The 27,738-nt window shown below is 39.7% G+C and overlaps 3 protein-coding genes across 4 annotated transcripts; 1 reads left to right on the top strand and 2 right to left on the bottom strand.

Annotated features, from left to right (window-relative positions):
• Positions 1-783: 783 nt before the first annotated feature.
• On the bottom strand, positions 784-5,168 carry ctns (cystinosin, lysosomal cystine transporter). The gene is given in 11 exon segments (XM_043251318.1): positions 784-1,065; positions 1,146-1,263; positions 2,214-2,312; positions 2,314-2,382; positions 3,150-3,269; positions 3,473-3,572; positions 3,653-3,790; positions 4,245-4,348; positions 4,559-4,646; positions 4,732-4,807; positions 4,905-5,168. Coding segments are annotated over 11 exon segments (1,131 nt in total). The 5' UTR covers positions 4,954-5,168; the 3' UTR covers positions 784-895.
• Positions 5,169-7,377: 2,209 nt separating this feature from the next.
• Positions 7,378-8,793, top strand: ccl25b (chemokine (C-C motif) ligand 25b). The gene is made up of 4 exons (XM_043251368.1): positions 7,378-7,510; positions 7,614-7,703; positions 8,042-8,156; positions 8,273-8,793. The coding sequence occupies exons 2-4, from the start codon at positions 7,619-7,621 to the stop codon at positions 8,373-8,375; spliced, it is 303 nt and encodes a 100-aa protein (XP_043107303.1). The 5' UTR covers positions 7,378-7,510; positions 7,614-7,618; the 3' UTR covers positions 8,376-8,793.
• Positions 8,794-17,542: 8,749 nt separating this feature from the next.
• LOC122354403 (serine/threonine-protein kinase NIM1) lies at positions 17,543-27,365 on the bottom strand. Of its 2 annotated transcripts, none has more exons than XM_043252564.1 (4): positions 26,938-27,365; positions 23,849-24,139; positions 22,076-22,344; positions 17,543-20,851 (listed from the first exon to the last, which is right to left on the bottom strand). In XM_043252564.1, exons 1-4 carry the CDS (start codon positions 27,287-27,289, stop codon positions 20,099-20,101), a joined length of 1,665 nt encoding a protein of 554 aa, XP_043108499.1. In that variant the 5' UTR covers positions 27,290-27,365; the 3' UTR covers positions 17,543-20,098. The 2 variants fall into 2 exon arrangements, with proteins under 2 accessions (XP_043108499.1, XP_043108500.1); XM_043252565.1 differs by lacking the exon at positions 26,938-27,365 and adding an exon at positions 25,908-26,859.
• Between the last annotated feature and the right edge of the window lie 373 nt (positions 27,366-27,738).

The raw sequence follows: 27,738 nt of genomic DNA, 5'->3' as shown, positions 1-27,738 counted from the left end.
TGTCATTAATAACTAGAAACCCTCCTACACGCTTATGAAGACAGCAGAAATAACAACTATGTCTGTAAATGATAAACCCACTTCTGGCAGACGGCATGAAGAGACACAACTGTATGTAAACATTAGTTCCGTCTCTTGACTGAGGCCGGTGCGTACAAATGCCACGATAACATTTCATAATGAAATCATCTGAAATGAGCAAAAAGCTCGGCATGCCAGCTCCAGACAGCCTCTCAAACCATATAAAGAGTCTCTGCGTTTAACAAAAAGCAATGGAAAGAGCTTAACCGGTATTTCATGCCCAAACATCTTACCCTCATCTGTCACCTCCGCCATCTTACTTCCGCTGTTTAACCATAATCCTCTGCGCGCTGCAGTGACGTCAGCGCGTAGACGTCGGCTGCGTAGCGTGCGCGAAGAGTTAAAACGTTGTGATAATTTACTAGGATTATACAACTAAATGACTACAATGCTATTTTATTTTTATATAATAAAATGTTATATATTTAAATTTTTTATTTAATTATTTTTTATTTAAAACGCGTTAGCTTTTCACAAATACAGAAAAATAAATAGCACCACGGGGTCAGAATGCAGTGCAGTTAATCTTATGGCCACCAGAATGCAGTGTAAAAAAAATGTGAAATACAAAACAAACACTCACAAACTTGCTTATATTAAGAGTTGCATTCATTTAATTACAGTTCCAGCTTCAGGAATTCCCCGAGACAGCAACAATCTACTAAAATCTGAAAAAAATGATTATAAATACATACTGAAACTAGTGCTTATTTGCATCCAAAGTACATGTTTTTAAGACACATTGGTAAATCCCTTTGCTACGTGGTACGCACAGTAGATATAAAAGTCCATAAAAGTCCTTATATTGCGGTGGTCATGTTTTAACGCTGGCGTGCTGGTCAGTCTGAGCATCTAAATCGTGGTACATCGGCTCTCTGTTCCTGTACAGACAATAGTGCTGCGCGATGAACACGACATCGAAGAACATGGACAGCAAACCCAGTCCAAACTTTGTGGGGTCTCCAAATATAAACTTCCATTTATCTGTCGAGGAAACACAAAAATTAAAACTAAAGCCCGCGTGCATCCTGGGGTCTCAGAAGCAATGCAGTAAAGCGTCTCACCGTTGTTATAGGCCTGAAGGAACATTTGAAGCAAACTGAAACTGCCCCCCGTGAAGTCCAGCAGCACGTTCCCGATGCTCCATCCCTCTGTGCTCTGCCTGCGGTAGTTCATATAAGCCTACAAAATAATGCAAAAAATACAAAAAATTAAATAATATCAAGCTGTAATAACCTTAAATGAAAACGTACACACAGGTTGCCATAAGTCTGGAATAATCATTTTCTATTTGTAGATTATTTTTTTTTTAAATAAGCGATTTGTTCGAGAAATCAGATTTGCGTCACGGGAATAAATTGCATTTTTAAGTATATTCTGATAAAAAAGCAAATCAAATAAATATTTTTTTATCCTTGAAATACACATTGCAAAAGCATAAAAAAAACGTAATTATTACAAACCTGGCCACCAGTGTATGTTATAACCAGCATGCACAGATCATTTAATAAACTTTGTATTCATTTAATAATTTTTGTATCTATAAAATTTGATCCTAACGTAACCATTTCATTCAGATCCGCTTGAAACGCTCTCAATCTACGGTTATAAACCACAAGTATAACAAACTGTTAGAAAGAGAAGAAGCGAGATCTATGTTTAGCGTTGCAGTGGAGCGCATCGAAGCCATTATTTTTAAAGCGATAGCTCACTCAAAATGAAAATCTGTCATTGATTGCTCGCCCTCATACCATTTCAAAGCCGTCATGACTTACTTTATTCCACCGAGTACAAATCTCCCATGACTCTCACATTTCTTTCACACGTGTGAACATTCAGACACGTTGGCTGAAGGCACATCAAGCCAGGTTTGATTCTCAAAACACTCTTAATATTTCAGCCGAAAGTAAACGCGTTGTAAAACACAGAGCCAATGTAATAAAACATAGTTTGCCTTAGTCTTCACGCGCTTTCCTTTGTAGGAAAAACACATCTGATAAACATTTCCTTTTGATTTCACTGGAACAAGGAAGTAATCTGATCTGCATTTCTTCACGTCAGGCTTGGAATGACATTAGGCTGAGTAAATGATAACACATGCACTTGGTGGTGTGAAGGAGCGAGTGCTGTACCTGAGGGATGTACTTCACTAGTGTGACACCCAGTTTAATGTAAGAGAAGTAGTACAGATAATCCAGCCAGGAGATCTTCTGAGCCACAGCAACAAACAGGGGAGACAAACGCAAAGGTCCAGCCAATCGCTAACAGCACAATGGCCGCTTTGGAAACCTTTGCCCTCCTCTCTGTATAAAAAAATTAAGAAATATTATATATCCAAATATATATATGTATGTGTGTTCAAAAAACAAATGCATTTAGGAAACAATGCAATTTCCTTCTTTTAACTTTCATTTTATATAGTATATTTATTAGAATGCAATAAGAAATTAGACTTTTTAAAAATTAAAACCTGTTACATACTACTTATTACTTTATTTGTCAGATGTTATTTATTACAAATGTACTACTATTCAAAAGTTTGGGATCAGTAGAATTGAAACAACATATTTATAATGCTCTCCAAAACCATACATTTTGTAAAATAATCTTCTTGATTCTTTAGGAATCATTCTTATATGCTGATTTGCTGCTTAAAAACATTTCTTATTATTATTAATGTTAAATATTTTGTAGAAGTGATTTTATTTTCAGGATTCTTAGATGACTTAAAAAAATTTAACAATTTTTTTTTTTGTCATTTAATTCTGAATACTGAATGCTGAATAAAATAATTATTTTTAAATTTCTTAAATCTTACTGACCCCATACATTAATTTTATATACATAAATAATAATAAATAAATAAATAAATATATAATAAAAAAAAATATATAATATATATATATGTGTATGTATATATATATATATATATATATATATATATATATATATATATATATATATATATATATATATATATATATACACACACACACACACACATATATATTTATTTAATTGTATTTTTATTTATTTATTTTTTAAGTGTATGTGTGAAGATGATTTACCTCATAAATGGCACACTGGCAGACATAGACAAGAGTGAGAAGTAATGCATGAAGGCTAAAGAAGACATCATTAGCATCGACAGGAATGACCCCGTTTGGATCTTTCTTCAAGAACTCCTCCTATAAATAAACCATTCATCATCTCCATTAAATATAATCTCTATCACACGTCCGGACAAAAGCTAAAGGCGGTCGTCTACCGCTTTAATCCAGCCTAGCATTAAATTAGTCCTTTAAATGCGTGATGTTTCTACGGACCACTGTGAATGTCGACTAAATCTGGACCAAATAACTGCGACCCGAAAGCCGTCGAGCGCACACACCTGTATATACGGCACCCAGAACAGGCCGATGTTGAACACGCTGTAAGCGAAGAACCCAGTCAGGTTGAGAGCGAGGAAATCAAAACTGAGGCCCACCACGCTACGACACAAAAATACAAGTTATTCATTGGCTTTCGTTCACGCGTCCTAAATCCTGGAGCCTCAAAGTTCCTCTCGTACCTTCGCCGTTTCCAGTTCTCGTACGCCTGCGGGTAGAACGACACAGACCAGGCCAGGAAATAAATCCAGCCGATGATCTGGTTGATGATCAGGAGGATGTTGCTTCTGACAATCAGGAACCTGATTCGGGTTTCAAAGCTGGAAAAAACGGACCTAACCGTTAATCTCATTTGTTAGCACACATCTAAAATAAAGCCTGACATCGAAATATTAACCGACTGTATTATTAATATTTTATTATTTAATATTTTCACCCAGTTCAATCTAAATGGGCAAGTGCTGGCGTGGACAAGAAACTTTTTATTTATTCAATATTGCCTTTTGCGTTCTCGCGCAGGTCGCGAACCTCCTTAAATGTACTGGCACGATGGTTTTAAGTAGTTCGCCTATTGCTCCGAACCGGTTTGAAATCCCCTTAATTAAAAATTTTAATAAGTGCACGGCTTTATGAGGTCAAGGTTAAAGTTAAAGTGCATGCCACAAAAAAATGTAACTTTAGAAAGGATGCATGAGTCTAAACTGAAAGGTTTTAAGAGAGCGTCGCATGCTGTTTAATCGGTGACGGATTAAGAAAATGTAGCTTACAACACACTTTTTTATGCGAGTGTCATTGCTGGAAAGGTAAGCGGTCACCTGACCAACCCCTTTTGCCTGCACTTCAAAAGATACAGATGAGTTTCCGGCTGGCACCACAACCTGCTCGTGAGGAGAGAGGACAAACATGATTATTAAGCGTCGCTTCATTCGCATGTATGTTTGAGCTGTGCCACACATGACGGCTAACATCATAAACCCAGAGTATAAGCTCCGACCCAGAGCATGTCCCGCATGAAAGCCATCAAAACAAACGCTACTAAGAACAGAATCTTTATCCTAAATGTGATTAATGTATTCCAGTGCACTTACCTCATTAGGCAGCAGGACGACTGAGGACACGTTTTTTGATTCATAAGTGATATTGAAGTAAACCGTAACAGGTGTGTTCAACGGTGGGCTGTGAATGTAAACATATCAAAAGTCACATTCCCAAACACGTTTCATATTAACACGTGAATATTTAAAACTGCTTACGGTCGTACCTCAGTGTGAGGGTGAGGTTTTCTTTTGATTGTTCCTGAAGATTCACTGTTGCTGGAGCTTTGATGGTCACTGGGTCTGTAAATATAATGATACTATCTCTCCCTTATTGTGCTCTTCGTAATCTCTTATTATTGTTATGACTATTTTTGCGTATTTAAAACATCGTACGTACCGGCGCAGGCAGACAGCGTAACGAGAAACAGTAAGACCGCCTGCTTCATCTTGACATTATATGTATGCAATCCCGGTTAAAAACAAAGCGGAAACGCGTCCTGACTCGCCGAGTAGCGTTTGAATAACGAAACCAAACACATTAACTGTCAGTCGAGGAGAAATTCACTCGTCAGTGCACTTAAAGTAAAAAACCTCAACTCTATTACAGCAGAAAACTTACGATAATATCAGTCCGCTGTTCCGCGTTAGACATTTTGAATCACATGACACGAGTCAGCTGACTTCGCGCGACGCTGCCAGCCAATCACAGATAGATATAAATAAATAAATTTTATATATATATATATTTATTTTTTAATTATTATTATTTATTAATATATTTATGCAAAAACAGGGAAATGGTATGGGTTTTATCATATTGTTTATTTTATTTATTTGTTTGGCCAGTGCCGTTGTGGGTTATATATATATAAACTTTTATTTTGGATGTGATTAATTATTGCCCAGCACTAAACTAAATATAACATAATGCAGACTCACTAAATAAATGTGAACGTTAGATATAATATAAATAGCATTTTAAGCTTACGTTTCCAGTTTTTTTTTCATTAGTGTAGTTTGTCGTAGTTGTTGTTTAGTCTCTTGTGTGCGTCCTTATCCCCACAGGCTGCTTCGAGAAGAATAGGATCGGTTCATGTTTTCTTTTTGAGGTTAAGGTTTATGAAAACCCATTCTGCATATATGAGCCAGAAACAACTTGCATTAGGTTTTAAAGAGAATTTAGTGTTCTCTGTCTGGATGCCTGGGGTCATATTATATTACCCCAAGTGATACTAAAAGTTGATGTGAATTTTATTTATGCATTTCATGCAACCCAGTAAATTTAGGTTCATTGTTAATTAACTTTCATACTTTAATACTTTGATACTTTACCTAAGTTTAATCGCCACACTCTTTAAATTATTAAATTAAATTATCAGACTGGAAGTTTGATTTGTTTGTAAATCTTTGTAAAAAAAAAAAAAAAAAAAAAAAAAGAAAAGAAAGAGAAAACAGTTGTTTGCATTTAACACTTTTTCTTGTATTTCATTACATTTTGGAAAATGTTATTTTTTATTGTTCTTAATTAATATTATAACAACAACTTCTGTTGTTTGTATGCTTACTTTGACATTGCTGTTCTTGGTTTATATTATTGTCATTTAATAATAATTAATAAAATGCTGTGTAGTTTCTTTCGCATTTATTAATGTTTATACAAAAAAACCAAAAATGTGTGAGTATAAAGCCTCAGCTCGAAGCAATGCTGAAAGCATATGGGATGTTCACAGTTATTGAAGAGAGCGGAGTGAGATGTTTAAGCTGTCACATAAATTATATATGCAGGCTTTAGAGATTAGAAACAGCTCAAGACCATCCTCAACATCCCGGCTACTATTATAAATCGACTGATGACTAAGAAATAAAACACACATGTGCATTTTGCAGGAAAGCACGGTCGAAGCTGCACTTGTGCAAGAATCTAGAAAACATCGGGAGAACTGTCTTGTTGCAAAACAACAAAAAAAAAAGGAACGTTTACAAAAAGGATCAAGACCCCATTTCTCCATATGGGACTATTTAACATTCCAGCAATCGGGTTTTGCCTGGGAAACATAAAAATATTAGTCCCCAAAGAGGAGCGTCTTCTAACGTTCTTTGAAAGCGAACGCGACGTTTTCTTTGCTAGCAGCGAAATCTGACCCTTGCTTCATGCCCTCGAGTGTCAAGACTCGGCGGAGGAGTGGAACGTTCAATTAAAAACGGCGCTTTCAGCAGAATTCCAGGTCTAAAGGTCGCGCGGCAGTCTGGAAGCATCGAAGCAAAATGCGCCGAAAGATAACTATGCCGTTTGTTACAAGTCGGAATTCCCCCGTGCTGAACCGCTGTCAGCCTTTTGTCAAAGACCCGCAAAAGATCACTAGCTGTCACGAAGACGTCTACGTCTCTCCTAAAAGACGGGGGCCGAGATGCTGCAGTTTGGGTCGGATCGAGGTCAGATCGAGGCCGAGACAGGAAAGAGCTGAGACACGCACGAGGGAGGAAAAAGATTCAGTGACACAAGCCCACACGTGTGGCTCTGGACATCTTTAAAAGCGCGATCAATTTAGGGGAATCTTGTTGCACAATGATTGAGTTTCTTATGTTTGTATTGGCTCGCGGGCCACGAGAAGGGAGTGGGAGGGGTTGGCAAAGATGCTGTATTGTGCAACACCAAGCCGGGGTGAGAAATGGGGGCCGATGGAGAAAAAAAAAAACCACTCTTTCCCTGAAACCTCTCAGAGCTGACCGAATATGTCTTTTGAGATATTAGAGATGTCGCTTCAGGCATCCTGTTTGTGTTTGTCGTGCAGAACGTCTTCAGTCAACTGCGATCTGTCAAAACAATAAAGTCAATCGACTTTCACATTAACATCTGCTCATGTGAAATCTAGGCAAAATGTGACGGGGGGGGGCGTGGCAGAGTGTCATGTTTTGTTGCTATAAAAACTGAAACGAGCGAAAGGAGGAGATAAGAGCGGCTCCGGCAGAAGAAAAACCTCACTCTTCTGAGAAATCTCTGAGGTACACTAGACCCTTCAGCGCTTTACGGCAACAGGTTTTTCTGTTAGTGGATGCACATCGTAAAAATACACTGCACTAAACACCTCCCTGGCTTTTCTTGCAGCTTATATGGAAAGGCAGCACTCAACCATGAAGTTTCATGCCCTGTTTCTTCTCCTGCTGCTGGCTTGCATGTATCCCAGTGTGGCACAAGGTAAGAACCCGATTGACTTAATGATATTAATAATAGTTTATTGCACATTTTCAGAAGTCGTTTCTGCAACATTTCATTCATCTTTTGCCTATTAAATGATTTAACTCCAAAGAAGCGTGAAGAGTATATGCATAAATAAAAATCACGAGCATCTGAGTTATCTGGTTTTATTCAAGCCTATTTAAACTAATTTATACAGTCATTTTGGGTTAAATTGGATGAAAATAGGTAGCAAGCGCAGTTGCCACTTTTTATAGCGTAACAATTTAAATCGGAGTTTGCATGAAAATGCATGCTTTTACACATTTCTCGATTCATTTAATGCGATTCGTTCCCAGGATCCTACGAAAACTGCTGTTTGAGGTACGCGGCTGTAAAGAAAACCATCAGGAGACATGTCGTGGGTTACAGAGCGCAGGAAACCGACGGAGGATGCAACATTCCCGCCGTTGTGTGAGTACCACGTCAAACACTTCCACGCTTTAACGGCTGGGAGCCCGGCGACGCTTGATCTCGCGCGGCAGCTAAACGCTCACTCATGGATGTCTCTTTCTCATTTTTCCAAACAGCTTGAAGCTGAAGAATTCAAGGACGATCTGTGTCGATCCGAGACTGCCTTGGATACAACCGCTGAAACAGAAACTGAACGAGAAAAACACTGTCAGTGCGTAGTGTGCAGAGGACTGAACTGTGTGTTAACGCAAAATATGTTAATGTCACCAACACGCCGGTGTAACAGTATATAGTTTATACCACTATCAATCCTGCTGATTCATATTTCCCACACCTATGAATTGCTATCTTCATGCAGAGGTTCATAATGAACCGTGATGTATGGCCCGCTTCGGTTCATTGTATCAGAACAACGTGAATGTACGAACTGTGAATGTTTGCTCTCTTTGCCTCCAAGCTTTGTAAAGAAACTTTTTACATATTTTTAGCCCAATATAATCTGTGAACAGTATAGCCTGCGTAAGTGTGTTCGTGTTTCTGCGTGCGTGCGTGCGTGTGCGTGTGTGTTTGAGTTGGTAAGAGGTCAGTACATATACATTTAATGCATTTTTTTAAAATAAAGAGTTGCAGTTGTGCATTTGAATTGTCATGTGGTTTTCTTTTTATATCCACCTGAACTAGCATTCTAGAGTGCAACAATTCATAACAATACTAATATAGCATTCTAGAGTGCAATAATCCATAGAAATACTAATAAAATGAAACGATAACAGCAGACACGCTTAATTGAGCCTATGCATGAGATATTAATTGCTTAATGAGAAACGCAAGCCTTTAAAAAATGAATTTGCGCTGCTGGTTCAGTGCCATGAAGCATGTGTTAGCTCTCGTTCAGCTCTTTGTGATCGATTTAGAGGGTTCTTATCTCGTTTCTTTCAATTTGTCGAAGTATCAACGCGAGGTGCGACAGGCGATGCCTAAACTTGCTGGGGTGAGATGAATTACTGAGTCGAGTTTCTCCATTTCGTGCCAAATAGCTCCGACTCAAATACCCCGGGTCTAAAGCTGTCATCGCATCCATTTAATCTCGCCGCGCGAGGCAAAAACCCCATTCGTAAAAGCATAATGCCTTTCGCCTTTGCGCCAGAACGCTATTAAATTCCAGTCCCGCACGTGACGAGCCATCTAAAAAAATCATTTGGCCTTTAAAGGAGGAAACCGTGCAAAAAAATCGAATAATGAGCTCGCTTGATTGTGTATTTGTAATGTGCTTAAACGCTTTGACTGATACACGGCAGCATTGAGTATATAAGTGTTATTCAAAATGACGTTTAAGGTGAAAACATTTTCAATTGCGAGCTCATTTCAGAGCGTTATATACGTGCAATTGCAAATATGTTTAGATAAGCAATTTTCTGTAGTACATTTTAGGTTGCGGTATTTTTAGAGCACTGCGAAATTGAGGACACTGCTAAAGTGGGGTATTTTATTCCAGTCTATTTTCATAACATTCGGTTCACACTAACTCTCGTTGGTATTTACTCATAGCTTTAAATCCATATCAGTTTCTTCGTCACTCAACTTAGGATATTTTTGATGAAACGCGAGACCCCTCAGACCCGCCAAAGATAGCAACGAAACACTCCCAGAGAGTCTTTTTTTTTAATTGTGCGCTTTTATGACAGATTCACTGAATCAAAGTTGAAACACTGATATCACACGGACTGCTTTAACAGTGTCCTCGTACCTTTTTTTGAAGCAGTTGCATTGCTGTCTACGTAGGGTCAAAGAGATCTTGGGCTCTGAACGACGTGAGGGTGAGCACTTGGTGAAAGCCATTCGTTTTTCGGGGCGAACTATCGCTTTAATGCCGCGCTTTTCCATACTGCAAAAACACACAGTGACTCGCAGGCTTTCGAGATTCAAAAAAGGGACTGAAGCTATACGTGTACATCCAAATAAGAGCTTTCAAATGAAGTTTTTAGTTACTGGTCCAACATCTGTTTTCGCATTTTTACCGATCCCTCCTATGTGTTAACGTTGGCAATAAAGTTGATTTTAACTGGAAATGAAAAGAAGAAAACAAGGCAAAGTCAAAGCGCATTGACTTAACGTAGGGGCGCAAAAGTAGAATTCTGTCGTAACACAAAGAGAAAGATAAACAGTGATGCTGGTCCGAACCCAAAAGGCTTTATTTGGAATACAAAAGAAAAACTATAATTATGTATATGCATAAACACCGAGATGTTTTCTTTATCGGCATCTACGCAGGACAAAGAAAGTCATATTTGGAACGACAGGCGGGAGAACAAATGATGCCAGAATGAAATCTCTTTGGTCTAAACCTTTTTCAGCTGTGCTTCTCTCACTCTTTTACACACATGTAATTAATTGTCATGCTTGTTTCTTAATTAGAAGGCCATAAAATTTCTAACTTTCTTCATGCTTTTTTGCCTTTAGATAAAAGATGGGCTCTTTTTTATTAGCCTCAGATGGCAGAATTGCATGGCGTTCACAGACTAGCTTCAATCGGTTTCTCACAGACAGCTACGGCTTTTAGGGGACTAAACGTGTAGTGTTCCTCCATAGCGGAAAATAGATTTGTGTGAACACATTGTAGAGCTTTAATGTCACTTATTTTGGAGCTAGCATAAGCTTTAAAATATTTTTTTTTAAATATGATAAGTAAAAGCCTGTGGTCCGTGTGTGCCTTGTTTTAAGGAAAAGAGTTCAAAACAATATGCCTCTAAACTTTTTTTGATACACTTTCACTGTAAAAATGTTTGGGAAGACCTCATTCACTTTCAGAAATAAGGTACAAAAGATGTTCATTTTATAATGAGATCCATCGTTTAATTTGTTCTTGAATGAGTCAGTTGATTGAATGACTCACTCACCAACAAAGTGACTATTTTAAAAGTGTTTTAGTTTTATATTGATAGTATAATTTCATTTTTAAATATACATGTATATATATATGTGTGTGTGTGTGTGTGTGTATGTATATATATGTATATATATATATATATATATATATATATATATATATATATATATATATGTGTGTGTGTATGTATATATATGTATATTACATTTGAATTTACATTTATATTTACATTTACATTTAGTCATTTTGCAGACGCTTTTATCCAAAGCGACTTACAATTGAGAGTACAACAGCGATTCATTTTTTGAGAGACAAACAGACAGAGTAAGTGCTTATAACACCCAGTCACAGGGAGTGTTCAAATTAGTACATGCCAGAAGGGAAGGAATAAACAAGGGGGAGGAGAAGTGAGACAGAGACAGTGAGAGTATACATTTTTTTTTTTTTTTTATGATGAGGTCAGGTATTGCTGAAAGATGTGAGTTTTCAGCAGTTTCTTAAAGATTGACAGAGATCCAGCATTCCGGATATGTACGGGAAGATCGTTCCACCAGCCAGGAACAGAGAACGAGAAAGTTCTGGAGAGTGATTTCGAGCCTCTTTGAGATGGTACCACGAGGCAGATCTCAGACTTCTAGAGGGTGTGTAGATTTGTAATAGTGAGTGGAAGTAGACCGGTGCCGAGTCTGTGGTTGTTCTATATGCAAGCATCAGTGCCTTGAACTTGATGCGAGCTGCAATCGGTAGCCAATGTAAGGAGATAAAGAGAGGAGTAACATGGGTTCTCTTGGGCTCATTGAATACCAGCCGTGCTGCTGCATTCTGAATCATTTGTAGAGGTTTTATTGTGTTTGATGGAAGTCCAGCCAGAAGAGCATTGCAGTAGTCCAGTCTAGAAATGACAAGGGCCTGGACAAGTAGCTGTGCAGCTTTCTCTGTTAGAAAGGGCCTGATCTTTCTGATGTTGTGTAGTGCAAACCTGCAGGATCGAGCAGTCTTTGCAATGTGATCTTTGAAGGTTAGTTGGTCATCGAGGATTACACCAAGATTTCTTGACTGAGGTTGATGGGGCAATTGACGAAGAACCTAGCTGGATGGTGAAGTCATGCTGTAGTTGGAGTGGCAGGGAATACAAGCAGCTCAGTCTTTGTCAGGTTGAGCTGTAGGTGGTACTCTTGCATCCATGTCGAGATGTCCGCCAGGCAACCCGAGATCCGAGTAGCTACCGTTGGATCATCTGGATGAAACGAGAGGTAGAGCTGTGTGTCATCGGCATAGCAGTGGTTGGAGAAGCCGTGAGCCTGTATGATGGGGCCTAGTGATGTAGTGTAAATGGAGAAGAGGAGGGGTCCAAGAACCGATCCCTGAGGAACCCCAGTGACCAGTTGATGTGCTGTGGATACATCTCCTCCCCAGGCCACCCTAAAAAACCTACCAGTGAGATAGGATTCGAACCAACGAAGTGGGATCCCAGAGATGCCCAGTGATGAGGGTAGACAGCAGGATCGGATGATTCACAGTGTCAAAAGCAGCGGATAGATCCAGCAGAATGAGAACTGATGATTTGGATTCAGCTCTTGCAGTCCGCAGGGCCGCAGTGACTGAGAGCAGCGCAGTCTCAGTTGAATGGCCGCACCTGAAACCTGATTGGTTATGGTCCAGTTTGTTGTTTTGCGAAAGAAACAGTGATACCTGGTTGAAAACCACTCTTTCAAGTGTTTTTGCTATGAATGGAAGAAGAGAGACTGGCCTGTAGTTATCAATAAGGGAAGTGTTTAAAGTGGGCTTTTTGAGCAGTGGGGTTACCCGAGCCTGCTTAAATGCTGTGGGGAAGGTGCCTGTGAGGAGAGATGTGTTGATGATGTGCGTGAGTGCCGGCAAGACTGTGGGGGAGATTGCTTGCAGAAGATGAGAGAGTATGGGGTCTAGCGGACATGTTGTTGGATGGCTGGAGAGGAGAAGTTTGGATACTTCTGCCTCAGTGAGGGAGCAGAAGGAGAAAGTGGAGGAATCGGTAGTCGATGCGGTTGGTTGAAGGTTGTGCGTTGGGGGGGCTGAGAACTGGCTACTGATCGCTTTTGTTTTGTTTGTAAAAAATGTGGCAAAATCGTCAGGTGATATTGAGGTGGTGGGAGGTGGTGGAGGGGATAGAGCAGGAGTTAAATGATCTGAAGAGCTTACGTGTGTCTGAAGTGTTGTTGATCTTGTTTTGGAAGTATGATGATTTGGCAGTGTGGATTTCGGCAGAGAAGGAAGAAAGCAAAGTCTGATACCTGCTTAGGTCTGTCAGATCTTTAGATTTGCGCCACTTTCTCTCCGCTGCCCTGAGTTTGACCCGATGCTCATGGAGAACATCAGACAACCAGGGGCTAGAGGTGGCAGTCCGTGCTGGCCTGGAGGAGAGAGGGCAGATGTCGTCTAGACAGGAGGTTAGAGCACTGAACAAGGTATCTGTAGCTGCATTCACATCCAAAGAAGAGAAATGGGTAGGTGAGGGAAGGGAGGAGGACACAGCAGAGGAGTGATGGGAGGGAGAAAGGGAACGAAGGTTACGTCGGAAAGTAACCGGTATAGGGGTTGGTTGCGCAGAGATAGGAAAATGCAGTTGAAATGTAAGAAGGAAATGGTCAGAGATGTGAAGCGGTTGTACTGAAATGGTGTCTGCAGTACAACTGCGTGTGTAAATTAAATCAAGTTGGTTGCCTGATTTGTGGGTGCTTGTCGTGATGAGGCGTTTGAGGTCAAATGAAGCTAGAAGTGAATGGAAGTGCGTAGCGTAAGGTTTGTCAAGATGAATGTTGAAGTCCCCGAAGAGTAGGAGTGGAGTGCCTTCGTCTGTAAAAGATGACAATAATCCATCCAGCTCCTCTAGGAAGGTGTCTAGAATATGTCCAGGGGGGCGGTGGATTACCACTATGTGGAATTTTGTCGGAGTAGTAACTGTGATAGCATGAAATTCAAAAGAGATGTAATTACATACAAGTGAGTTGGTTGAATATTTCCAATTGTTTGGGATGAGCAGACCAGTGCCCCCACCCCGGCCAACCTGACGAGGTGTATGTGAGAAAGAGTGATTGTTGGCTAGAGCCGCTGGGGTTGCTGAGTCTTCTGGACGAATCCAGGTCTCCGTCAATCCCAGAATGTTGAGTGAAGAATGTAAAGAAAAAGCAGAAATGAAGTCAGCTTTGTTGACAGCTGACTGGCAATTCCACAGACCAACAGAGAAAGATAGGGGTGTAGTAGAGGATGTAGGGACAGAGCGTAGGTTAGTAGGAGTGCACTGTCGTCTGCGTGGGTTGTTAGGGCGAGGTCGAGAGACAACCGGAATGAGTTGGAGACACATGATAGAGGTAGAAAAGAGGAAGTGAAGATGTGTAAGAGAATGAAGGAAAATGTACTTAAGTGCGTTGCTCAGTTAAAGTCGCGCAGGAAAAGTCGTATGTCTTTACTCTCGTAGTCTTCACAGGAGGAGTCTGAACGCGAGCGCTGGACGCCAGCGCACACTCAACAAATAAATACAAATGCATATAAATGCATGCAGTGGAAACAGCGGGAAGCTAGTTCTAATTTATATATGTGTGTGTATATATATATATATATATATATATATATATATATATATATATATATATATATATATATATATATATATATATATTTACACATATACACATATATTTACAAATAAATATATATATATATATATATATATATATATATATATATATATATATACATACACATATACACACATATACACACACATACATATATATATATATATATATATATATATATATATATATATATATATATATACATATATATATCTCAACAGCTTTTTATGTGTGTTGAACAAAAATATTTAAAGCAAATGCCTTTTTAGTTTTTTTTTCCATCAAACACAAAAATAGTAACTATCTTTTGAGAGTTTTTTTTTTTTTGCAATGCGCTAAACATAATTTTTTTTTCACCCGACAGCCCTAACCTTTTTCATTTCCATCCACACCAATAAATAAACCTGAAGCTGTTACGGTTTGCTAAATACATGACACTATCGCGTGACTGAGCGGCTTTTGTCCCTACAGTGCAAACATCGCAAAGAAACCTGTCACCGTCAGCCTTTCTCACACTCTCTGTGCGGGACGGTGTGTCATCAGCGTCTGCCGCTTCCACCAACGACTCCAAACTTGTCGTTGCATCATTAGACGATAAAGAGGGTTCTGCTGGCCGGCAGCCATGAGAAATGTTACAAGTGCTCGGAAACGAAAAGCGTCTGCCTATAGCACGGACTATTTCACATGCTCTTAGCCCGTCTGTGTCCTTTCAATTTTTAAAAGTCTGATTCATTTCTACACTTTATAACTTTAGACGCTGATGTTCGCTCGAGGGAGGAAACCCCTAAGATAACCGCTTCCCAAAATTAATGACGGGGGGGATATTCTCACGTTTTGCAGACCAGGTCATCCACTCTTGATAGGTCAGCAGTCTCTGATTTATACACCGAATGAGATAAACGTGCTGAGATATTTATTAAGAAACCGTTGCAATGATCCAGAGTCAAAACAACTTCATCTAATTTCGTTGCACAGCGTTCACGCAGAAGAAGCACGGAGAGCGATGCACTAAAATGTTGCGGACGCTTTTAAAGTGAACTGATATGAAATGCGTTTAGTTAAACCTAAGAGTGCTTTCCTGCTTTGAAGGCGAAAAAGGACAACAGCAAACACACTCAATTTTCACTTAAAGGCAGTTGATCGCTGGAAATTAAGGACTTCTATTTAGTGAATACTATACTATCTGCAAGTAATTATTATTTTTCAAATTTGAAGTACATCACAAGCGCACGTATAATACAATTAAAAATTAGTTCACCCAAAAATGAAAATTAGGGTGTCTTTTAATGAGCTTCGAAGTATTCTAGTTGTATGTGACTTTCTGTTTATGAGATGAATATGCGGATTTCGAAGGTAAAATACATTTTTTCCCTCGCTTCTGCTGACCGTGGTATGCAGAAGCAGTCAGATGCTTCAAGGACGATTAAAACACAGCACTTTTGGGTGAAAAAGGGGTTCGTGGAAATGGTTAGAGGAATAATAAGAAATATGTTATGTTACGATAAGAAATCAAACGCTATGGATTAATACTTTTTCACTTTCTTCAGCATTATTAATGAATTAAATTAAACTGTAAAAAATGAAAAAAAAAAAAAAAAAACAGTTAATGGTAAATTCCCGTGAATTTTTCAGGGAAAAAACATAAATTGATTTCCCCAGAATTCCCTGGATTGCATTTGAATTTGACTTTTTTTTTTTTTGTTTCTCCTTCGTTTTTCTTATCAGTTGTGTTTATTAGGGTTGTACGTTACATCTAATCTACATCTAGAATGAATGTTTATTGCATATTTCACCATGAGGGTGTTTAGTGTTTGTGTGAATGACACCGAGCACCTTCTACAGGTTGGTATATTAACTTAATATCGGTTCGTAAAAAATACGGTATTTAACTGTAAATTTAACTTAAAAGCGTAAAACCAAAAAAATGCATCACCATATCTTTTCCCGTAGTATTCAGCTTCCAGTTGTTCACTTTAAATATTAGATTTTTTTACAGTGTAATTAATACAATATAAGGCATTTATAAATGAAAGGTATATTATTTTATAGTCAGTGAGGTGGTGGAAATGCTTTGCCAGCGCAATCTTATTTTAATAATTGAGGCAATTTAGAAAAGCAGTTTAACAGGAGATTTTGCACACTAAAAAAAAGGACGTATTTAAATGGATAAATTGCATGTTAGCTCTGTGAAAGATATGGTAGCAGTAAGCATTTGATATCACGGCACACCAGCGGTCTTTTGCTTATCTTCACTCATCCATGCACTTTTTGCTGCCAAAGCGTGTGAGAACAAGTCTGAAATGAGCCACCGAGGAGAGCGTTGTAAAAGCCAGCGGACTGCCAATCACTTTGAAGAAACCGTGAAGGCTGCAAGCACCGACTGGTAGCATGCAGGAAGCGCGCGAGCGTTGCGAAATCGAGGCCGAACGAATTCACACAGACCGGGGGAAAGGAACCGTTCGTTCCGAGGACAGTAAATCTCTGGCATGCTTTGCACGTCTGAGGAGGATTTGAAAGGATGTTTACGCAAGGGTCCCGTTGCCGTGAAGACAGGCTGTTACGAGAGAGATGTTCATGATAAGAGAGTCTAAGCTTCACGAGCTTAGCAGTAATCAGGAACAGTGTTTATGCGGCCGACTGGGACAATATATTGGTTGGCTCGGAAAAACCGAATAACGGTTAATGCAGTCCCACTGGATATCGAGAAATGAAGAGGATTCGGTTCAAAATAAACAGCTGTGATTGGTTATTTGGATTACTGGATGGTTAAGTTTTATTAATTACCAGGATACATATTTACTATTTGTTTTGAGCGCTTTCCTAATTCATCAGAACAAAATGCGTCACGTGAGAAAATAAACGAACACTACGAGTTCCGAAGCTTGTTTTCTTGCGTTATAGAGACGCATACATACTTTTATTGAAGCTTAGAAAGTTCAGAAATCCATACATTTCGCGCCAAATTGAAACAAAACAAAACACATGCATGGCACGAAGCCCCTTGAGCTTTCTTCTAGCACATTTTCTCGCACTCGTTATACAAAAATGTAACACGATGCATTTTCGTGCAGCATCTGACATTTGCGTGACACGTTACGCATCACGTCGGCTATCGGCGACATATTGGTCTCGAACGAAAAGCTAAACGTTAACGTGCGATCGCGCATCAAATCACGCGCTCCGCTGCGAATGGATAACCGATCGATGAGCGATATGAGGTTCAGTAACATGAAACGCGCTTCTAGATGTGATTTAGAAAGTCGAAGGCATATGTGTGTCACTACAAAACGCTATTATGCCTGTATAAACAGCGTCTTGGCAGATCTCCTCCATTCCTAATATGAATGTGCCACGGCTTGTTTCCCTTAGCATAAAGGTGATTAACTCTATAGACTATAAAGTAACAGCTTTTTTTTTTAAAGCACCACGCTAATTTGGATTAACAGCCGATTAGCGTTTAATCCTTCGCGTCGCACATTTAATGTAACCCCCGCCTGAGATCAGCAAATGATTGCTAAGCGGTTATTTTAATAGAAACAGATGGCAGTAGAGTCCATCAAATCTGTCAGGCTTTTGTGCAAATACATGTGAACTTTGTTACACAAGGCCAGAGCAGCCATTAACCGGTTTATTGCAAATATTTACTCGCATATGACACTCAGACTAAAGCTGCGGCTCAGACTAGGCCTCTATCAAACGAACGACTTCTCAATCAATGTATCGAATGTTTTCCTAACCGTTAAGCATTGGCCGTGTCTCCTTATTCAACTTGGCAACAGTAAATGACCACTTAGTGATCGACTGCTAAATAAAACGTCCTCCGTTAGTGTGTGTGTGTGTGTGTGCTTACGTAAAATGTTTTGATTTGTATATTTAGGCTAACGCACAGGCTGTTAAATTGAAAGCAGCTATCAACATTTTTAAGTGAGGTTCTAAAAACTGAACCGAATTGAATCAGTTACGATGATTCGGTCCCGTTTTTTTGAGCCGTTCCCTACAAAAAGGTCATTTCGTGAACCAGGCCCTCACGATGTACGTTTTTGATTAGCTGAAAACAACAGGCTCGTTGTAACATTTCTTTCAAAATTGAAAATTGAAAATTCGGAAAACATCTGAACTGTGTTTTGATTCACTGAAAGCGCCGGTTTGAATCATTCGTTTGAATCAATCGTTCGCTCTGCAATTAATGCACAGTATGTTTTTGATTCACTAAAAGAAAATAACCTGTAAGAGTCATTCATTTTGGGAATCATACACATGTTTTAGGCTACATTTGATGCACTGTATCTTCTTGATTTATTGAAAAGAGCCATCTTTTATGAGATGTTCTGGCAATCCAGCTACATTTCTTTTAATGCATTTAGAATTATTAAAAAGAGCAGACTTTTACTTTGGGAATTAGGCTAAACTTGATGCACTGTACAAAGAACGTTTCGATTAGCTATTATGAATAGGCTTGTAAGAGTCATTTATTTCAGCAAGTGGGCTACACCTGGTGCACTGTACTTTAATTCACTAAAATAATTAACTTTTATTAGAATTGGTCTACATGTATGATTCCCTAAAAGAAAATGACTTAGAGTCATTCGTATTCGAGTCATGTTCTTGATTTGAATGCCTCGTAAGAGCCAGTTCAGGAATCAGGCTTCACTTGATGCGCTGTATATAGATTTGTTCAAAAGAACCGACTCAAACGAGTGATTCGTTTCTGGAATCGGGCTACACTTGTTGCTCTGTATTTAGATTCGTTTAAAAGAACTGACTCAAACGAGTGATTCGTTTCTGGAATCAGGCTACACTTGTTGTGCTGCATTTAGATTCGTTTAAAAGAACTGACTCAAACGAGTGATTCGTTTCTGGAATCGGGCTACACTTGTTGTGCTGCATTTAGATTCGTTTAAAAGAACCGACTCAAACGAGTGATTCGTTTCTGGAATCGGGCTACACTTGTTGCTCTGTATTTAGATTCGTTTAAAAGAACTGACTCAAACGAGTGATTCGTTTCTGGAATCAGGCTACACTTGTTGTGCTGCATTTAGATTCGTTTAAAAGTACTGACTCATAAGAGTGATTCATTTCGGCAATCGGGCTACACTTGGTGCAATGTATGTTCTTGAATCATTAAAAAGAACCGTCTCGTAAGAGCCATATCGGGAATCGGGCTACGCTTGTTGCTCTGTACGTTTCCGATTCTCTAAAAAGGAAAAAAAAGATTCATTTCAGCAAGTGGGCTACAGTGCTGTCGAGCCGTCATTACATCACTTACAGTACTAGATTCAGCAGCAGATCAACAGATTTGACAAAAAACATGATCAAATGTTCTCGGTAATCGACTCTGGTGCGCTGGGATTCGTAATCAAATCGGCACAATTTCATACACGTCAGTTCATTACTTCCCCAAGCATTGCTTCCATCCACGAGCCATTAAAAAGAGCTCTTCATAAGACGTTGCACACCGCGGAAGGATTGTGTTTAGCAGTCGCGTTGTTGGCCCAGTACGCCTTAGTGCCGAAATCCTCCGGGTACAGGCCGGAATATCCCACGGCTTCCACGGATCTCCTCTTCTGGATGCGGTGCAGCAGGATACGGTAGATCCCTGTTATCGGGCTGCGGCAGTCAGTGCAGGTGTTATTCTGCAGGTGCGTGCCACTGATGCCCAGCTCGTTCAGGGCCGACTTCACTTCCCGTTCCTCCACGCACAGGCTCTTCGCGGGGTCAGCCAGGAAGTTGGGCGTCGCGCTGAACGCAGGATAGGGTTTGGGGTATTCGACGCCCCTCAGCCAGGAGCACGCCATCAGCTGTGACACCGCGGTGCGGTCCACAGGCACCGGCCTCAGCATGCCTTTGATGGCCAGCTGGCAGGAGTCGGGGACGTAGGGAGGGATGCTGTACGCCCCCTGCAGGATGCAGCGTTTCAGGCGGCCTAAGTTGTCGGCGTAGAAAGGCATCGTGGCGGTCACCATGAAGTAGAGCAGGACGCCCAGCGCCCAGACGTCCACGTGGCGCCCCACGTAGCTTTTGTCTCTGAACAGCTCGGGGGCCGCGTACGGCGGGGAGCCGCAAAACGTGTTGAGAGTTTCGCCCGGCTCGCTGACCACGCTGAAACCGAAGTCGCCCACTTTGATGCAGTAGCACGTGGTGTAAAAAACGTTTTCGGCTTTCAGGTCGCGATGGACGACGTTGCTTTCATGCTGAAAAGCAAACAGTGGAGAGCCGTTAGACTGAATCGCGTGAAAATAAGTCTGTAGCAATGCGATGTTGGAAACATGACTGTCACTTAATATAAACAGATGATTTGTATCATAGAAATGTATTTTTTTTGAGAAATACTATTGCTACAATACATGAGATACTAATGATTTCTTTTGTGCTCCAGGGACATATATACGTATGTGTGTATATATAAAAATAAATAAATAAATAAATATACATATACATATATATATATATATATATATATATATATATATATATATATATATATATATATATATATATATATATATATATATATATATATATATATATATATATATATATATATATACACACACATGCATAAATACACAAGTTAAAATGTTTAAGTTTAAACTGGCCAATTCTAATTAAACTAATTCAATTAATTTTGCTGATCAGTCTTAATTAACTATATTTATCATACAGGGTTTTGGTCTGTCATTAAAAAAAAGTGCATCCATTACAGAACTAATATGAACTATTATTATAATAACGCTAAGTGTTTTACTATTTACTAATTAAAATATAATTCGCGATCTTCACTAAAGTTTGGGGTCTTTCTTTTTTTATGTTTTTGACCGTTTCATTTTTGAATATATTGTGCAATCTAATGTGTTTTCAGTGTCACATGATCCTACAGAAATCATTCCAGTACGCCGATTTGCTGCTACATTTGCGATTATCGACAATGAAAGCAGTTATGCTGTTTAAAATATGTGAAAACCAGGACGTAAAAACCTTTTTTTAGCATTGATAAAAATAAATATCTTGTAACTTCACATGTCTTTACTGACACTTTTTCTACATTTAGTGCTGAAGTATAAACTGGAAAAATATAAAAATCTAAACGGTAGTGTAATTTCAGTAAAAAAATCAGTAAAAATACAGCAACAATGTTCAGTTAGCTAATCTAACGCTGAACAGCTATGCAAAATAATTTCACAAAAATACTCTGAACTGAACACATGATCAATTCTCATTGACTTTTAATAAAAACTCGGAAGTCCAAAATGCTTAGAAAAGTACCAAAGCACCTATTCTCAATAATTCACGTTTGACGACGTAGTTTTAATACCGATTTTGAGGGATCTGTTCAAATTCTAAGCGTGAGCGATGCTTGTCGGGCAAAGCAGGAGCTGCGGTCAGGTCAGACGAGGACAAGGCCTTGCCGCTCTCACCATGTATTTGATGGCAGAGATGATCTGGGCGAAGACGAGCTTGCTTTCAAGGTCCGACAGGCGCCCCCTGCTGGTGATGCGAGAGAACAGGTCCCCTCCGCTGCCGTACTCCATCGCGAGGTACAAATGCTTACCGGTCTCAAGCACCTCGTACAGACGCACGATGTTGGGGTGGGAGAGTTTCTCCATGCAGACGATCTCTGAGGCGAAAAGGTTCTGCGACTTCTTGTCGAGGCGCGCCTTATTGAGAATTTTTACTGCGACGCGCTCTGTGGAAGCAGAGAGAGAGGGACGAGGGTTAAAAATCACAGCGAATGACGTCCGCGATTCAACGCAGCAGGGGAGCCGGAGAAATATTCCAGCGGCCTTTTTATCTTAAAGTCTTAGTAAAGGTCTTTGAAAAGTATGCGGCGGAGAGGCCTCCCTGCTTTCACGAGGCCTCTCCGCCGAGCCACCAGAAATATTAAAGCGCTTCACGGAGGGGGGGGCTGACGTAAATCTGGCGGATTACACGAGCGGATCAACTCGTGGTCACTGATGTCTACGGTTCGACTGTGCCGCCTGCCGTCAGGAGCTGCAAACTGACAGACCGCAGAAACCCAGAGTAAAGTCGCGATCAAACGCCGGAAAAGCACAGGACGTAAAACAGAGACCTTGGTTCTAGGGTTTCGAAAACTCTTCTCCTGCCAAAAATCGAGGCGGATGAATAGGTTTAAGCTCACCGAACGACTGGAAGAAAAGGGGAGGACGTTTCGAGGCGCAGTTCATCCAAAAACGAGCGTTTGCGACACGCAGATGAATTTGCTTCTTTGTCAAAACTGACACTTGCTCGGAAACGCTATGCAGCGGATGGGTGCCGTCGGAATAGGAGTCGATAAAAAAACATCCGATGATCCACACCACTCCAGTCTATCAATGAACGTTTCGTGATCGATAAGAAAACAATTCATCGTCAAAATGTTTTTAAAATGGAGAGTCTGTTTTGACGGCACCCATTCACTGCAGTGGATCCGCTGGCGAACAAGCGATGCAGTTACATTTTCTCATAAGGCCGTACAAAATATCTAGCTCGAACTCGAATGTTACAAAATACATAATCACTTTTATTAAATAATTACACATTTTAAATGTCCTTAACATTAGAGATTCAAAATAAAGATATTAGTATTGTATCATTTATTTACCGATATACATGTTTTTACATTTAGACACCATTTAGATTTTTCTAATGCAGACTTAACATTAAACAAGTATAATGTATTAATAAAAAGCCAGCAAACCTCATAACCGATATATCTTTAATCTCTAAATTTATATATTATGCATATTATTATGTTTGTTATAATGCTGTAATCTCTAAAATTACTTACAGAATATATATATATATATATATATATATATATATAATTATATAATTACCAATAACACAATTACACATGTATTATATTATTAATATGTATTGCACATTAATTAATCTTATGTATTTAATTATTATTCATGATTGAGTAACTGGTATCAGACAGAATTTCATTTTAAAATAAAACATTCTGAATGCAAAACAAAGATCTGAGCTTCTGATTTATGATATTCGCATTGAATTATAGATTTAAATTTTTATTTGTATATTTTCTTAGGAAAAAAAACCCCATCTATACTAAAGCCTCACATGCCCATTAAAGAATGTAACCGCAAACTGCGACTTGTTTCCAACTGCTGCTTGACTTTAACCGGTTCACAATATTTCAATTCACTTCATCACACACGCCGTCTCACCTTTAGTCAAAGCGTGAACGCCCAGTTTGACCTGGGAGAAATTCCCGGTCCCGATTTCTCCTCTGAGTTCATAGAAAGCAATCCTGCGGCCCAGCATTATGTCAGCGATGACCTGCTCGTTGTTGGACATGTCATACAGGACCCTCTCGAAGGCCGTCTGCTTCGCTCGTTGCTCGGGGGTCAGCGCCGGAGCCTTGCGTGTTTCCGCTTCCTTCTGGGCCGGTTGGGCCGCTGGCTCGTTCTTTCCCTTTTTCCCATGTCGCTTCGCCCAGACGTTTAGTGCTTTGGTACCTGGGATGGGAGAAAAAACAAAAACAACAGCGAGGTTAACAAAAAGGTTCAATAAATGTAATTTTATGGATCCTCTGTGATAAGAGCTGTGAGCGTTTTAAGGTCAGCTGAGTTTAACCTTTTGTACCGTTTCATATTTCAATATTTTAACTCCACTGAGTGATTGATAAGAAACAAATTCATCATCAAAATGTTTTTAAAATGTCCTCTCTCCGTCTGTTTTGACGGCACCCATTCACTGCACTGGTGAACAAGCGATGTAGTTACATTTACAAGACCTTTTTAAGCAAGTATATGTTTAAAAAGGATAAATAATGAGACAATTAATAGCTAACGGGAGGTTTTGTATGATAATAAAATGACTCTGGCACTGGCCTCGATGTTCAATTTTCCAGACTATTGCAAGCAGATTTCCTACTTCGTGATCCCTGTTGACCCCGTCTTTGAAAGGTTAAGCTCCTGTAAACCTTTCCTTCGGCATGGAAGGTCAACGAGAGGAAGCGTCTGAGTCTGTGGAGACCGACGCGGCTATTGCTTCATATCATGTATTCTAGTCACGGCATATTCAGTTCTTTACAAAACAGCAATTTTAATTAAAAAATTAAAAACGAAAAAAACGAGCTATTTTACAAGCTATATTTAGGAGCTATCGTATTTATATTTTTATAGCCATTTTTATTTTATGCATGTTTAATAAGATGATGCATTTAGGTGAAAATATTTGTTTTACGTAAATAAAACTAGTTTATTTAAAATGCTACCTTTTTTCTCACTGTATAAATAATTCAGCTGTATGAATCAAATTCAACTCAACTATTGTCTCATTCAGTCAATTCATCAACAGATTTCTTATTCAGAAAACGCTCACGAATTAACAGTAAATGAATGTAATTTTTTGCATCGTTTAAATGCAAGTTCGAATCAAATTTAAAAACCTCAAACCTTGCCGCTTTGCAAAATCCTTGCAAGCACAGCTCCCACTCTTTTAACCACAGATTTCTGACGATTTTCATTAAATAACTCCATCATATTGGAATATGACATTTGTCGCGGAGATGTTCCTGTATAATCCTAATCCGTGACTGCGTGTACTTTCTATTTTAGTTCAAATGTCCAGCGTGTCTGCGCTAGGCAAGATCAGGCCTGTAAGTCTGAATAGGAAAGTCTTTAAGACAGGTGGATTAGGAGCCTCTTTAAGACTACGCATCACAGGTTGCAGACTTGACACGCTTCTAAAAATACACGGGATATCCACTGAACTACTTTCAATGTTACGAACGCCAATACTGCAAGAAAAAAGAAAACGGTGAGGAATGCACAGGACCGTTTTCATTAAATACCGATACTGTGTTTTGCACAGAATCGACAGAAAGCTCTAAATAAGCGCCACACGTATCACTTAGACTCCAGAAGATGATATGTATCTACTGGACACCCATCTGTACTGTGAAAGCGGTCATCATATTTAATATACAACAGCTATTTAAGATCAAACATCAAGCGTTGCCATTAAAGATTTAAAGCAAAATCAAAGGCAAAATGACGACATCCCATGCATGCTGTAATTAATATGCAGTTAAAGGATCGCATTCTTGTCTTGTAAGAATAAATATCTTTAGAATATTTGATATATTATTCATAAACCGTGCAACCTGACACACAACCGCTGCACGAGACGGGTCTAATGTTACACAGCTGTTACACGATGCATCTCGAAAGAATTTCGAAACCCTCCCTGTACTCTATCCCACGAAGAAACGAACGTTACCTGGTAGCTGCGGATCCTTCATGCTGGTGCCTGTATGAATGGACGTAGAGAACAGCACAACAACCTCTCACTCTACAGTCTTCAATCCTCCAGCGATCACTGGCGCTTAATCCAATTAGACGGACGTAATAATGTCCACCGTAACACACCCCAACAGCCGACAAAAGCATACTATTTTTGATGGGAACGCATCACTTGATGTAAGATAAGGCCTGTTCAGTTTTTTTTTCTAGCAGTGATTTTTAAACCGTTCTGAGATTTGTGCATTTACCTTATTTATAATCTGTTCGTTTAATAAAATGATTTTACTGTTTAAACGTAGCTGAAAAGCCCGTAATAAACGGCTCAACCCCATACTTCTTTTTTCTTGGGTGATAATGGTTGAAAGGTTTAACCCGTGATTTCCACAAATCGGGTCATTTTCATGTGTCTGCGATGGTGGAAAAACGTGTGTCGAGGCCTCAAGAGCGCATACAGCAGGTTGAATCGACCCTGTATTCATTAAGAAAAATGGGCGAATAAACATGTTTGATGTATTAAAACATTTGCACATCACCAATTATTTTCATTTGCACTGCATTAATTAGTAGCGCGGTCAAATCAACATTTATATATAAAAATCAATGAAAAAAAAAACCTTGCATTTATTTAATAAACTTAAAATATTACCATATACACCAAAAACAGAGTATACCACTGTACCAAGTGATGACAACAAAGCAATAAATATTAATTCATGGCATGGGATTAAGTATATGGCATGGTTTTAGATTTAAGATTTAAGCATTGCACCATTTATTTACTTCTACTTTTACTTCCCCCCTTGTTAAATCTTTCTTCTATGTATCCATACTTTTAAGTAGCCTAGATTCCAAAAGATGTAGTGATGTTTTCACAGAATGCACTTCCTCTGTTATCACTAATTAGTTTCTCTGAACCGAGGAAACATGTTATCTGCAGTCAATTAAAAAACGACCTTCCTTTAAGTGCTTAATTTGTTAACCGCGTGGTTTAATGGACTTTACCTGACCTTTCTTCAATGGAACGCGTTGACCCGCGAGCATGACGTGGCGCTGTGACGTCTCTTCCGCCGACCGCCTCGAGCTCGTGTTTACAGTCAGATTTGGCGGGAGAGGATCAGACGCTCCGCTTTCGGTTTGGAAGCCGTTTTCACAGCGAGAGCCGCGTGCGTCGATGGCGGCGGCGGCGGCGACGACGACTGCGACTGCGTCTGCGGCCCCCGCGGAGTCGGAGTCGGACCGCGGCGGAGCTGAGGACGAGCCCCGGAGCGGCGAGCCGGAGGAGGACGCGGGGAACGGGCAGGCCGGGCCGGCCGCGGCCGCGCAGCAGCACCGGCTCGCCAAGCTACCGCTGTCGCGCATCAAAGCTCTGATGAAAGCCGATCCGGATGTGAGTCTGGCCAGTCAAGAGTCTGTTTTCATCATAGCTAAAGCCACGGTGAGACACACACACACACACACACACACACAGACACGCACGTGCTGGACTCCCAGCTCCCCCTCCCTTCTTCTAGATCTATCAGGTCTATTCAGTCTCATTTCAGTGATGCTAATTTCTGTTCTGCCTGTCTTTTTAAGCATTCATCTGACTCTCGAGTCAATTTCTGCTCTCTCTCTGTCTCTTTCTGATCTCTTCCTGTCTCTCTGTATGTCAGACACATCAGTTTACTATTTGGCATGTCTTTTTGATGTTTTCTATAAATGCACACATTTAAATTAGTACGTTTTTGTTCTAAATGTACCACATTTTCTCTATTCGAAAAAGTTTAAATGAATACAAAAAGTTGTAAGTTAAAGGATTAGTTCACTTC

Source organism: Puntigrus tetrazona, chromosome 11 (assembly GCF_018831695.1).
Source record: "Puntigrus tetrazona isolate hp1 chromosome 11, ASM1883169v1, whole genome shotgun sequence".
Taxonomy (NCBI): domain Eukaryota; kingdom Metazoa; phylum Chordata; class Actinopteri; order Cypriniformes; family Cyprinidae; genus Puntigrus; species Puntigrus tetrazona.
The sequence above is the reverse complement of the archived record's forward strand: the minus strand, read 5'-3'. Positions and strand labels throughout refer to the sequence as shown.